The 12,236-nt window shown below is 43.2% G+C and overlaps 1 protein-coding gene across 1 annotated transcript; it reads left to right on the top strand.

Annotated features, from left to right (window-relative positions):
- The first annotated feature begins 6,576 nt into the window (after nt 1-6,576).
- On the top strand, nt 6,577-6,993 carry LOC123501002. Its single transcript, XM_045249558.1, has one exon. It carries the CDS (start codon nt 6,577-6,579, stop codon nt 6,991-6,993), a length of 417 nt encoding a protein of 138 aa, XP_045105493.1.
- The last annotated feature ends 5,243 nt before the right edge of the window (nt 6,994-12,236 follow it).

The following is a 12,236-nucleotide window of genomic DNA, read 5'->3' as shown; positions in this document are numbered from 1 at the left end:
GGGAAAAAGAAGGGAAAGAAGAAGAAGAAGGAAAGAAAAAGAAGGAAAGGAAAGAAAAGGAGGGAAAGAAAAGAAGGAAAGAAAAGAAGAAGGGAAAGAAAAGAAGAAGGGAAAGGAAAGAAGAAGAAGGAAAGAAGAAGAAGGAAAGAAGAAGAAGAAGGACAGAAGAAGAGGAAGAAGAAGAAGAAGAAGAAGAAGAAGAAGAAGAAGAAGAAGGAAAGAAGAAGAAGGGAGAGAAGAAGGAGGGTGAGAAGAAGAAGAAGGGTGAGAAGAAGAAAAGAAGGGAAAGAAGAAGAGGAAAGAAGAAGAAGGGAAAAAAAGAAGGGAGAGAAGAAGAAGAAGAAGGAGAGAAGAAGAAGGAGGGTGAGAAGAAGAAGAAGGGTGAGAAGAAGAAGAAGGAGAGAAGAAGAAGGGTGAGAAGAAGAAGAAGGGAGAGAAGAAGAAAAAGGAGAGAAGAAGAAAAGAAGAAAAGAAGAAGAAGACGAAGAAGAAGAAAAAGAAAAAGAAGAAGAAAAGAAGAAGAAAAGAAGAAGGGAAAGAAGAAGAAAACAGAAGAAGAAGAAGAAAGGAAAGAAAAGAAAACAGAATAAGAGAATAAAAAGAAGAAGGAAAGAAGAACAGGAGGGGAAAGAAGAAGAACAGGAGGGGAAAGAAGAAGAAGAGGAAAAAGAAGAAGAAGAAGAAGAAGAAGAAGAAGAAGAGGAAAAGAAAGAAGAAGAAGAAGAGGAAAAGAAAGAAGAAGAAGAGGAAAAGAAAGAAGAAGAAGAAGAGGAAGAAGAAGAAGAAGAAAAAGAAGAGGAAAAGGAAAAGAGGAAAAGGAAGAAGAAGAAGAAGAAAAAGAAGAGAAGAAGAAGAAGAAGAAGAAGAAGAAGAAGAAGAAGAAGAAGAAGAAAAGAAAGAAGAAGAAGAAGAAGAAGAAGAAGAAAAGAAAAGAAGAAGAAGAAGAAGAAGAAGAAGAAGAAGAAGAAGAAGAAGAAGAGGAAAAGAAAGAAGAAGAAGAAGAAGAAGAAGAAGAAGAAGAAGAAGAGGAAAAGAAAGAAGAAGAAGAAGAAGAAAAGAAAGAAAGAAGAAGAAGAAGAGGAAAAGAAAGAAGAAGAAGAAGAAGAAGAAGAAGAAGAAGAGAAGAAGAAGAAAGAAGAAGAAGAAGAAGAAGAAAAGAAAGAAGAAGAAGAAGAAGAGAAAAGAAAGAAGAAGAAGAAGAAGAAGAAGAAGAAGAGGAAAAGAAAGAAGAAGAAGAAAGAAGAAGAAGAAGAAGAAAAGAAAGAAGAAGAAGAAGAAGAAGAAGAAGAAGAAGAAGAAGAAGAAGAAGAAGAAGAAGAAGAAGAAGAAGAAGAAAAAGAAAAGAAGAAGAAGAAGAAGAAGAGGAAAAGAAAAGAAGAAGAAGAAGAAGAGGAAAAGAAAAGAAGAAGAAGAAGAAGAAGAAGAGGAAAAGAAAAGAAGAAGAAGAAGAAGAGGAAAAGAAAAGAAGAAGAAGAAGAAGAGGAAAAGAAAAGAAGAAGAAGAAGAAGAGGAAAAGAAAAGAAGAAGAAGAAGAAGAGGAAAAGAAAAGAAGAAGAAGAAGAAGAAGAGGAAAAGAAAAGAAGAAGAAGAAGAAGAAGAGGAAAAGAAAAGAAGAAGAAGAAGAAGAAGAGAAAAGAAAAGAAGAAGAAGAAGAAGAGAGGAAAAGAAAAGAAGAAGAAGAAGAAGAGGAAAAGAAAGAAGAAGAAGAAGAAGAGGAAAAGAAAGAAGAAGAGGAAGAGAAAGAAGAAGAAGAAGAAGAAGAAGAGGAAAAGAAAGAAGAAGAAGAAGAAGAAGAAGAGGAAAAGAAAGAAGAAGAAGAAGAAGAAGAAGAGAGAAGAAAGAAGAGAGAAGAAGAAGAAGAAGAGGAAAAGAAGAAGAAGAAGAAGAGGAAAAGAAAGAAGAAGAAGAGGAAAAGAAAGAAGAAGAAGAAGAAGAGAGAGAGAAAGAAGAAGAAGAAGAAGAGAGAGAAGAAGAAGAAGAAGAAGAGAGAGAAGAAAGAGAAGAAGAAGAAGAGGAAGAGAGAGAGAAGAAGAAGAAGAAGAAGAAGAAGAAGAAGAAGAAGAAGAAGAAGAAGAAGAGGAAGAGAGAGAAGAAGAAGAAGAAGAGGAAAAGAAAGAAGAAGAAAGAGAGAAAAGAAAGAAGAGAGAAGAAGAGAGAAGAGAGAGAGAGAGAGAGAAGAAGAAGAGAGAGAGAGAGAGAGAAGAGAGAAGAGAGAGAGAGAGAGAGAGAGAGAGAGAGAGAGAGAGAGAGAGAGAGAGAGAGAGACTGTTTACAAACAGAGGCGTCGTATGGCCTGTAAGCTTCCTCAGGACTTTCCCGTGACTCAGGAACCCTTCGAAGATCTGATTTACCATAGAAGTAGGTGAATGTGCCGTGCATGCGGGGGTGTTTATAGTTTGGTATAAGTGCATGGACTCAGTCTATAATTCACTTGAAAAAAACTAGCCCAAGCCCTAAAACCCCCCTTCGAATCTGCGGCTCATTTCTGCGCATGCGCACTGAACATCACCACCCCCACCCGGGCCACCCCGCCTCCCTGTTCCAACACTCCACTCCCTTGCTCCCTCGGTCCCCAGTGTGGTTACCATAGCAACGGAGGACTGTCACAGCTGACGACCCAGCAGGCCGCGCTACCTCACCTTGCCTTGCCTTGTGCGTGGCTCAACTATCTCTCTCTCTCGCCACCACCCTGACTACACTTAACCTCCACTTGGTCCATTGTGTTCCCATAACCTGAAACTAACATGACAGTGGAGGCAGATAATCACAAAACTATTGCCAGACCATCAGGAATATCAGGATACACGCCGCAAAGTTACTGTTCTGTCTGCGGTAAAACAACTGTAAACACAGCCTCGCGTGCGTGTGTCACCCAACGCTGCTGCAACTCTGCCCATGTCACCTGTCTCGGCTCGGAGACTGACTTTGACTGCAGCAAAGTATCTTCCCTTCGTGAGACCCTGGGCATCACAGCTCCTGTATCTTACAAGGAAGATAAGAATAACACCATCTCCTCTCAGTCTAGTCAAACAGACACTCAGACTGACTCTTCACCAGAAGACGACACGGCCGATTTACTCGAGTTAAATCCTTCTGAGCTCGTGAGAATCATCCGTGATCTTCGACTTGAACTCAGCAAGAAAAATCAACTTATCAGTTTCTACAGCAGAGTTTCCTCGAATATCGGTGGTGTTAGGGACGCTGCCGTTAGTGTCCTAAGCTTCATTGACAACATCGCTGCTAATCATTCCAGTCTAGAGACGCTCAGCACCAGGACTATAGCCTCGTCTGCCCGCCCTGACTGGATTGATAACGCGTGATCAATCACGTCACCACCAACCAAGACACTCAAGACTGGTGGACGTCTGACACCCCTCGCCCCCTTAGGAGTGCCACCAGTGCCTTCCCGCCTGGCCCTAGACTGGCCTGCCCAGACCACCCAGTCGACAGTGTGACTGACCCTGACTCGCCCACTCAGTCTGGTCCTGTTGCATCCAGTCAGATTCAACCTGACCCCAACACTCACGATCAGACACTGTCAAGCACGCAACAGTCTGCTACTGCGGCACCTGCACCTACAACTGGACAGGACCCACCTGGCGCTGCATCCATCCCTGTCTTGCAACGTCCCAATCAGTCACATAACAACCATTCGGCTCAGCCTGTGACAGGTAACATAGGCCAACAACGACCACCAAAGTCTTCCAGGGTACCTACATCAGGCAATTCTGTAAACATCGCTCAGAGGCAGGGCTATCAAGTCAACAAACCAAATAACAAGAAAAAACAAGTGCTCAAACCTTTTTCTAGTGCAGCCAATCTGACACGTTCTACACCCTCACAGTTCTGCCACTACTGTAAACGTAAGGGCCACACAGAGTCCAGCTGCCTGAGGAAAAAGAAGTGCGACTACTGTCATCGTCAAGGACACTCCACCCAAGATTGTCATACTAGACTGACAGAGGAGAGACAACAACAGTTCTTCCACAGGATCTCGACGGAGCAGGCGCAAAACAACGCCATTCTTGTTCAGTCACTCAGTCGCCTCCTTGCTCCTACCTCTCTCCACCCAGCAGCCCCTGCTCTGCCTCAGCAGGGCAACTTGGCTGCACAACTTCTATTGCCATCACACCAACAGCCACTTCAGACGTGTTCTGCCCCAGCACAGCCTCCTTACAACCATCCCGGCGGGTGGAGTCATGCAAGCCAGTAACCGTGACCACCTCACCATCATTTCTGCCAACGTCAGGGGCCTTCAGACCAACATCGGCGACCTCATCCACTCTCACGTGATTCCCCACTCACCTGATGTAGTGGCCACGGTGGAAACCTTTCTGAATGACACCATCCCCAGCAACTACGGTCTCATTCAGGGGTACACAAGGTGGTATAGACGTGACAGGCATCGTGGGACGTTCGGTGGTGTAGCAGTCTGTTTTCGTAAGAACCTCTCAGTTCAGCCTTTAGAAGTAACATTCCCTATCCACCTTGAAATGATGTTTTTCAAGATCTTTACAAGACGTCATGGCTCTACTCTCCTTTGTATCTGCTACCGGCCTCAGTGGCAGGGTGATGAGCCCATAAGATTCCTATGTACCCACCTGGACAGGTTATTGCAACAGTTCGCCTGCAATCACTCCATCATTGTGGGTGATCTAAACCAATACCTAGTTGCCAGGTCTTTTGAGGAACTACTAACAGTGTACAGTCTCACCAATCATGTCACCTTCCCAACTCACATATCAGGTTCTTCCCTGGACCCTGTTATCAGTGACCTACCAGAAGGCGTCATCACCTGCCGCCCTCTTGGTACTGTGGGATCCTCTGATCACCTGGCGGTCCTCACCACTGTACAAGTTGGGGTACTACGAGATGTCCCCATGAAGCGCACCAACTGGCTATGGGGAAAGGCTGACTGGGCTGGCTTCCGAGAAGCGGTACGTACCTCACCCTGGCGTACCATCCTGGTAGGTGACGTTGATGACCAAGTTAGTAGCTTTACAAATACCATCCTCACTCTTCAGGAGCTATACGTCCCCAACCACACCTTCACGGTCAAACCACTCGACCAGCCATGGTTCGGGTACGAGTGTAGAACAGCTGCTGATGTGAAGAGTAAGGCTTGGAAACGGTACAAGCGATGCCCGACCCAGCACAACAAACAATGTCACAAAGAGGCGTGTGACAATATGAGCCGGGTGCAACAGTTTGCTCAACAGCGGTGGCAGGAGGAGCTGAGAGGCAAACTGTCAGGCCGAGCAGTTGGCAGCAAGTCTTGGTGGGCCGCCCTTAAAGACCTGCAAGGCTTCTCACTGGAGGATCACATACCTCCACTCAACAATGCCGACGGTTCCATCGCCACAAAGAGCTGTGAGAAGGCTGAGGTGCTGGCCTCTCACTTCTCCCTTAAAATGACTGTCCCTGACTTTGGACGTCCTCCCCCTGCTGTGCCGCGGCTCACCAATGCGACAATCGAGGACGTCATCATCAACACAGAGGAGGTGAGGAGACAGTTACAAGCTACTGACATAAGGAAAGCCTTGGGCCCAGATGGTTTATCACCACACGTTTTGAAGCACTGTGCCTCTCAGTTAGCTGCACCTGTCACTGCCATCTTCCAGCTCTGCCTGAGCACTGGTAAGTGGCCCTCACTCTGGAAAGTGGCTAGAGTAGCGGCCATTCATAAAAAGGCGACAAAGACGGAACCGAAAAATTACAGACCTGTGTCCCTCTTGCCTGTCCTTGGTAAGACTTTGGAGTCTATGATTGCCAAAAGAATCACTACCTACCTTGACGAACATAGACTCCTCAGCAACAGACAGTTTGGCTTCCGCTCCAACAGGTCAACTAATGATATCCTATTAAACCTGTCCACCGCATTGCACCAAACATTAGACAGAGGAAAGGACAGCTTTGTCATCGCCCTAGACATAGCAGGTGCGTTTGACAGAGTGTGGCACTCTGGCCTCGCCACCAAACTACGCAGCATGGGCGTGTGTGAAGCCTACTTCACCTTCTACAAGACTACCTGCGGGACAGATCTCTGTGTGGTGGTAAATGGACAATCATCGCAGGACCACCCAATTGGTGCCGGTGTCCCACAAGGAAGCGTGCTTGGTCCACTGTTATGGAATGTGTTTTTTAACGACCTACTGCAGCTCATCCCTGAAGCCCACGCCTACGCCGACGACTGCACACTCACATTCCCTTGCGACAGTACTGACCACCGAGCTACTGTCGCCCTCATCAACCAAGCACTGGAGACCATCACCTCATGGGGACGACGGTGGCAAGTCGACCTGGCTCGTGATAAAACACAAGTCATGCTTGTCACCAGACGACGCAGTCCCCCTGCCATCCCCATCCCTCCCATTCGTCTGGATGGTTTGGCGTTGCCTCTGCTGTCTGCTGTCACCATTCTTGGCGTTGAAATAGACAGCAGCCTTTCCTTCACCAGCCACGTGAAAAAGACAGCTGCCAACGCCGCTGGCAAAGTTAAGTTGCGTCAGACGAGTTTCACATCTTATTGACGCTCGAGGGGTGACCAATCTCTACGCCGCCCAAGTCCGATCCGTCATGGAGTATGCTCCTCTGACTTGGTCGTCTTGTCCCCCTTCCTACCTTGGCCTCCTTGACAAGGTCCAAGACCGTGCCCGGCGGCTCATCTCTACTAAGGTTCTCCCAGACGAGCAACCTCTACAGCACAGGAGAGATGTGGCGGGTCTGTGTGCCACCTACAAGATCCACAAGGAGGGCGCCCCACACCTCTCTGCTCTCCGGCAGCCGTGGGCCGCGCCTCACCCCCACAACACGAGGGAGGCTTGCACGGAGAATCACCTCACTGTTCCATTCGCCAGGACGGAGACCTTCCTCCGTTCTTTTGTGCCAAGATACACTAGGCTTTGGAACAACTTAGTGAGTGATACAGATATACACAAGGCTCCTACTCTTCAGAAATTTAAGTGTGAGGCTAATAAATGGCTAAAAGTGTAATAGCGTATTGTTTTAAATGAAAGTGTATCTTTTGAAATGAAAATGTTGGCCTTCAAAAGTGAATGTGTGACTTTCGGCAAGAAAATTTTTAACCAAGTAAATGTGAATCTTTCAAGGAAAAAGATAATTAGTGAAAAGTGAAAGGGGCGTGTATATCCCAGAAAGTCTATGTAACAAATGGCATCTTGTATTATTGTGTGCAATTTTACTATTTAGTTTATATAACTATTGTTACTATTTTGTATTGCATTGCATTTCTCATGTACTAATATTATGTCAAAGATAGTTCTCGGCAACTCACCGTGAACTTTTGGCTATTTACTATTTTACCTTTGTAATATCAATTTGTAAATAAAAAAAAAAGAAAGAGAGAAAGAAAGAAGAAGAAGAGAAGAGATAAAGTAAATACATATGCATGATAAGACACAGAAATAGCATCACACTGCCCATTCTTTTTTCACTGGTGAGTGTGCTCTTGCATTTTTTTTTTTTTCCTTTCATAGTCATGAAGCTCACCTGTACAAATACTTGATAAGGTAGTCTAGCTTCTCCAGATCATGAAAGGTGATGAGGCTGGTGAAGTAGCCTGCCAGGATGTCTGCATCCTCGTTCTCTGGATGGGCACAAGATGCAACCCAAGCCCGTATCAGGGACTTCACATCGATAAGCTGAAATGGACCACATATTACATTTTCATTAGAGAACATAGTCCAATATAACCTTTGTCAACAATAATGCTGGTGAATGCCTCATGTTTTGAAAGTAAGAAACTTGTATAAAGGATAATCCTGAGAAGAGCAGCTGAAGCCTAAACACGACACTCAGGGTGTAGCTGTGAGATTGTCAGTATGGTATTGGTAGCAAGAAGTGAATGACAAGTGGCAAGGCACGAAAGTCCTTAATTTTTCAAAATCCGCTCTTGCAAAATTTAATCTCTCTCCTTTATAGTCCTCTCTGTAACTTATCTCATCTTCCTCCTGAATTTGCATCTCTAATGTCACATGGTCACTTCTCCCCATTGGACTAAGGTATTGTATGATTGGAGGGCATTCTGGTTTCTTTGTGAAAACTAGGTCAAGCAATGATGGTTCTTTTTCCCCCCTGTACTTTGTTGACTCCTCCACCCACTGGTCCATTGCATTAACCATAGTCAACTGTAACACTTTCTCACTCCACTGCCCAGCATTATCCATTACTTCCATCTCTTTCCTGTTTATATTTCTACAGTTGAAGTCTCCAACTAAAAGTATTATTCTGTCTCTTCTTATTATGTTATCTCGGCACTTTATCACCTCTCTTTGCATATCTTTATGTTCTTCTGATCCCCATGTATTAGTTTTTGGTGGAACATAATTATGTAACTATTATTTTCCTTTTCCTCAAATCTTCTGTTTTGATTGTTAATCCCATTACTTCTACTTTGTCCTCACCATATTGCACATCCTCCACACATATATTATCACGAACCATTATTAGCACTCCTCCTCCCCCTTTATCCTTCCTGTCTCTCCTCCAGGTATTATATTCTTCCTCTTTAAAGTTGATATGGATCCCTCCTCTCAGTTTTGTTTCAACGATACACATTACATCTGGCTTTTTCTCTTTCAAACAATCCCTAACTTCCAATATGCTTGATAACAACCCATCTATATTAGTATAACTCACTCTGAATTTCTTGCCTCTTCCACGACCTCTTTTCTTTAGGTACCACTTCTTTCGTCTCATATCCAGAACCCTCCAGTAAAAATTCTTCTTCTCTATCTCTGTCCTTTTCTCGTTTTTTCCTTAGCTTCACTTCTTAGCACTTTCTCCTCTTCCCTTTCCTCTAAGTTCATATCTCTTTTTATCCATATGTCCATGTGTTCAACATCATTGGCCAGCTTCCCTTTTCTAGCCATAATTTCCTCTACAGCTACTTGAGATCTCATTCTCACCTTCATTGGTCTCCTATCCCCTTCACGGTATCTTCCTAGCCTGATCACTTCTTCCACCTCCTGGTCAAATTCTTGTGTGCTGTCTTGTATTCGTTTGATAACAGTTTTGGCTAATTGTCTTTCTTCACGTTCTCTCGTGAATTTATTTGAATTTTCTTTTCCTTCATCCCCAAAATCATGAATTTTTTTTTTCTTGTCCACTGCATCCCGTACCAATTCTTATTTCTCTTTAATAACTTCAATTACAGCGACTTTCGTGTTCTCCTGAATATGTCTCCTTACCACTGAAAATTTTACTTTTTCCTCTTCTTCCTCCTGTTTCCATTCATTCTGTAGTTCTTTCAACTTGTTATCACCTAATCCACCTTCTGCCATATCTTCAATGCCGTCCTGCACTTTAGCCTGCAAGCTCCTTAAAGAGCTTTCGTAATTTTGGCATATGGCTTTTAGAACGTCATTTTGTGTGTGTAATTCACCATTTGATCTGCTGCAGTCTCTGACGAGACAGCCAGACGTTACCCTACGGAACGAGCTCAGAGCTCATTATTTCCGATCTTCGGATAGGCCTGAGACCAGGCACACACCACACACCGGGACAACAAGGTCACAACTCCTCGATTTACATCCCGTACCTATTCACTGCTAGGTGAACAGGGGCTACACGTGAAAGGAGACACACCCAAATATCTCCACCCGGCCGGGGAATCGAACCCCTGTCCTCTGGCTTGTGAAGCCAGCGCTCTAACCACTGAGCTACCGGGCCATGTGTGTGTGTGTGTGTGCGTGTATTCACCTAGTTGTAATTTTGCAGGGCCTGGGTATCATACTCGTGTGGCCCCATCTCCATATCTACACACATCCAACTTTCCTTTAAAACTATGCACACTCCTCGCTGACACCACCTCCTCACTCAAACTATTCCACACCTCCACACATCTCTGTGGGAAACTATATTTCTTCACATCCTTCAAGCATATTCCCTTGGCTATCTTTTTACTATGCGATCTCGTAGTTCTATTTAAATTTTCCTCTCTCAACATCATTTGCTCATTATCCACTTCATACAAACCGTTCAACAGTTTATAAACCTGTATTAAATCCCCTCTTTCTTTTCTTTGTTCCAAGGTAAGCAAATTCATTTCTTTTAATCTCTCCTCATAGGTCATTTCTGCCAATTCCGGAACCATTTTTGTTGCCATTCTCTGCAATCTCTCCAACTTCCTTATATGCTTCTTTTTATAAGGGGACCAAACCACCCCAGCATATTCCAATCTTGGTCTAATTACCGTACTAATTAATTTCTTCATCATATCTTTATCCATATAATGAAAGGCTAATCCAATATTTCTAATCAAATTATATGTTTCTCCAAACATCTTGTCAATATGAGCCTCAAACTGCCCATGGTCTTGTATTATCACTCCCAAATCTTTTTCCTTTTCCACCTTTTTCAACACTACTCCTTCACCCATCTTATATGACCCTCTTGGCCGTCTTCCACTCTTCCCCATCTCCATTACATGACTTTTGCTCAGATTAAATTCCATCTCCCACCTCCTGCTCCACTCCCAAATCATATCCAGATCTGCCAGTAAAATTTCACAATCTTCTTCACTCTTCACACACCTACACAACTTCGCATCATCCGCAAACAAATTAATATAACTGTTTACTCCCTCTGGCATATCATTAATATAGACAAGGAAAAGTATTGGTGCCAGCACTGAACCTTGTGGGACTCCACTCCACCACCACCGACCAGTCCAACTTTGCATCCCTTATTACCGTTCTCATCTCCCTCCATCTCAAGTAGTTTTCCATCCACTTTAACACTTTTCCCTTTAGTCCTCCATAAATCTCTAATTTCCATAGCAGTCTCATGTGAGGTACCTTGTCAAAAGCCTTTTTTAAATCCAAATATACACAGTCCATCCATCCCTCTCTCTCTTGTATTTTGTCAACCACTCTCGAATAAAAGCTCAGTAGATTTGTTACACATAACCTCCCTTTCCTAAAGCCAAATTGATGATCCGATAATAACTTATGATCCTCCAGGAACTGTATCCAATATTTCTTTATCACCCTCTCACAAATCTTACCGACCACACTTGTTAAAGACACAGGTCTATAGTTAAGAGGCTCTTCCTTACTGCCTCCCTTATAAATGGGCACCCCTTCAGCTCTTTTTCACTCTACCGGTACTTCCCTGGTTTCTAATGAGCACCTTACAATATCATATAATGGATCTATCAATTCTTCTCTACATTCCTTCAATAATTTGCCTGAAACTTCATTTGTTCCCATCGCTTTATCATCTTAAAGTTCCTCCAACATTTTATATAACTCCTTTTTAGGTATCTTAATGTCATCCATGTGCACATTTCCTTCTACATTTTGAGGCTTTACAAACATTGTTTCTTTAGTAAATACTTGTTGAAACCTTTTCAAATTTTCTTTCTTCCTCCTCCTTACCCTCACATACTCATTTCTCGCCACTCTATAATTCTCCTTATTTAGTATATTCCTGCTCTTTTCCATCTTTTCCAAGCCACATCTCTCTTTTCCTTAGCCTTAACACAAGTTGCATTAAACCAATCCTTTCTTCCTTCCTCTCTCGGTTTATACTTTGGTACAAATTTCATAACTCCTTCTTTATAATATTTCATAAAAATCTCATATTTCTTTTGCACTTCTCTGATTTGTAACATCTCCTCCCAATCTAATTTTCTGAAATAATTTTTCAAACTTTCTGTGTCCATCTTTCTATAATTCAATCTACCACTCCTGTATGTCTCGTCTTTCCTTCGCTGTGTTGTTGCTATCTGCATTTCCATAACCACATGATCACTCTTTCCCAAAGGACATTTGTATTGTATATCTCCACATAGGTACACTTCTCTTGTTAACACCAAATCCAGTCTAGCCGGTTCATCATCTCCTCTATATCTAGTATTTTCCTTCACCCTCTGTTCCATCATATTTTCCATCATTAGATTAAGAAATCTCTCTCCCCATGCTTCCTCTCCAACACCACTTACTAGATTTTCCCAATCCACCTCCTTACAATTAAAATCTCCTACTAGTATCACCTTTCTTTTCCAGATAATACACTTTCCAAACTCTGTAAAGTATCCTTGATCATATTGTCGTATTCCCTTAATGTCCAAGAATTTGTTTTAGGAGGTACATAGGTCACCATGATTATTAATTCTTTTCCATCACTTTTTATCCTTATGCTTATCACTTCTGTTGTTCTTCCCATACCAAACCTTATCCACATTTATTTATTTCTTCGTCATAATCATAACT

This window comes from Portunus trituberculatus, unplaced genomic scaffold (assembly GCF_017591435.1).
Source record: "Portunus trituberculatus isolate SZX2019 unplaced genomic scaffold, ASM1759143v1 PGA_scaffold_65__2_contigs__length_43488, whole genome shotgun sequence".
NCBI classification, from domain to species: domain Eukaryota; kingdom Metazoa; phylum Arthropoda; class Malacostraca; order Decapoda; family Portunidae; genus Portunus; species Portunus trituberculatus.
This window is presented reverse-complemented; position numbering and strand designations above follow the sequence as displayed.

Excerpts from the sequence above, each read along its gene's own strand:
- LOC123501002 (XM_045249558.1), top strand. The coding sequence starts at position 6,577 with ATGGAGTATGCTCCTCTGACTTGGTCGTCTTGTCCCCCTTCCTACCTT.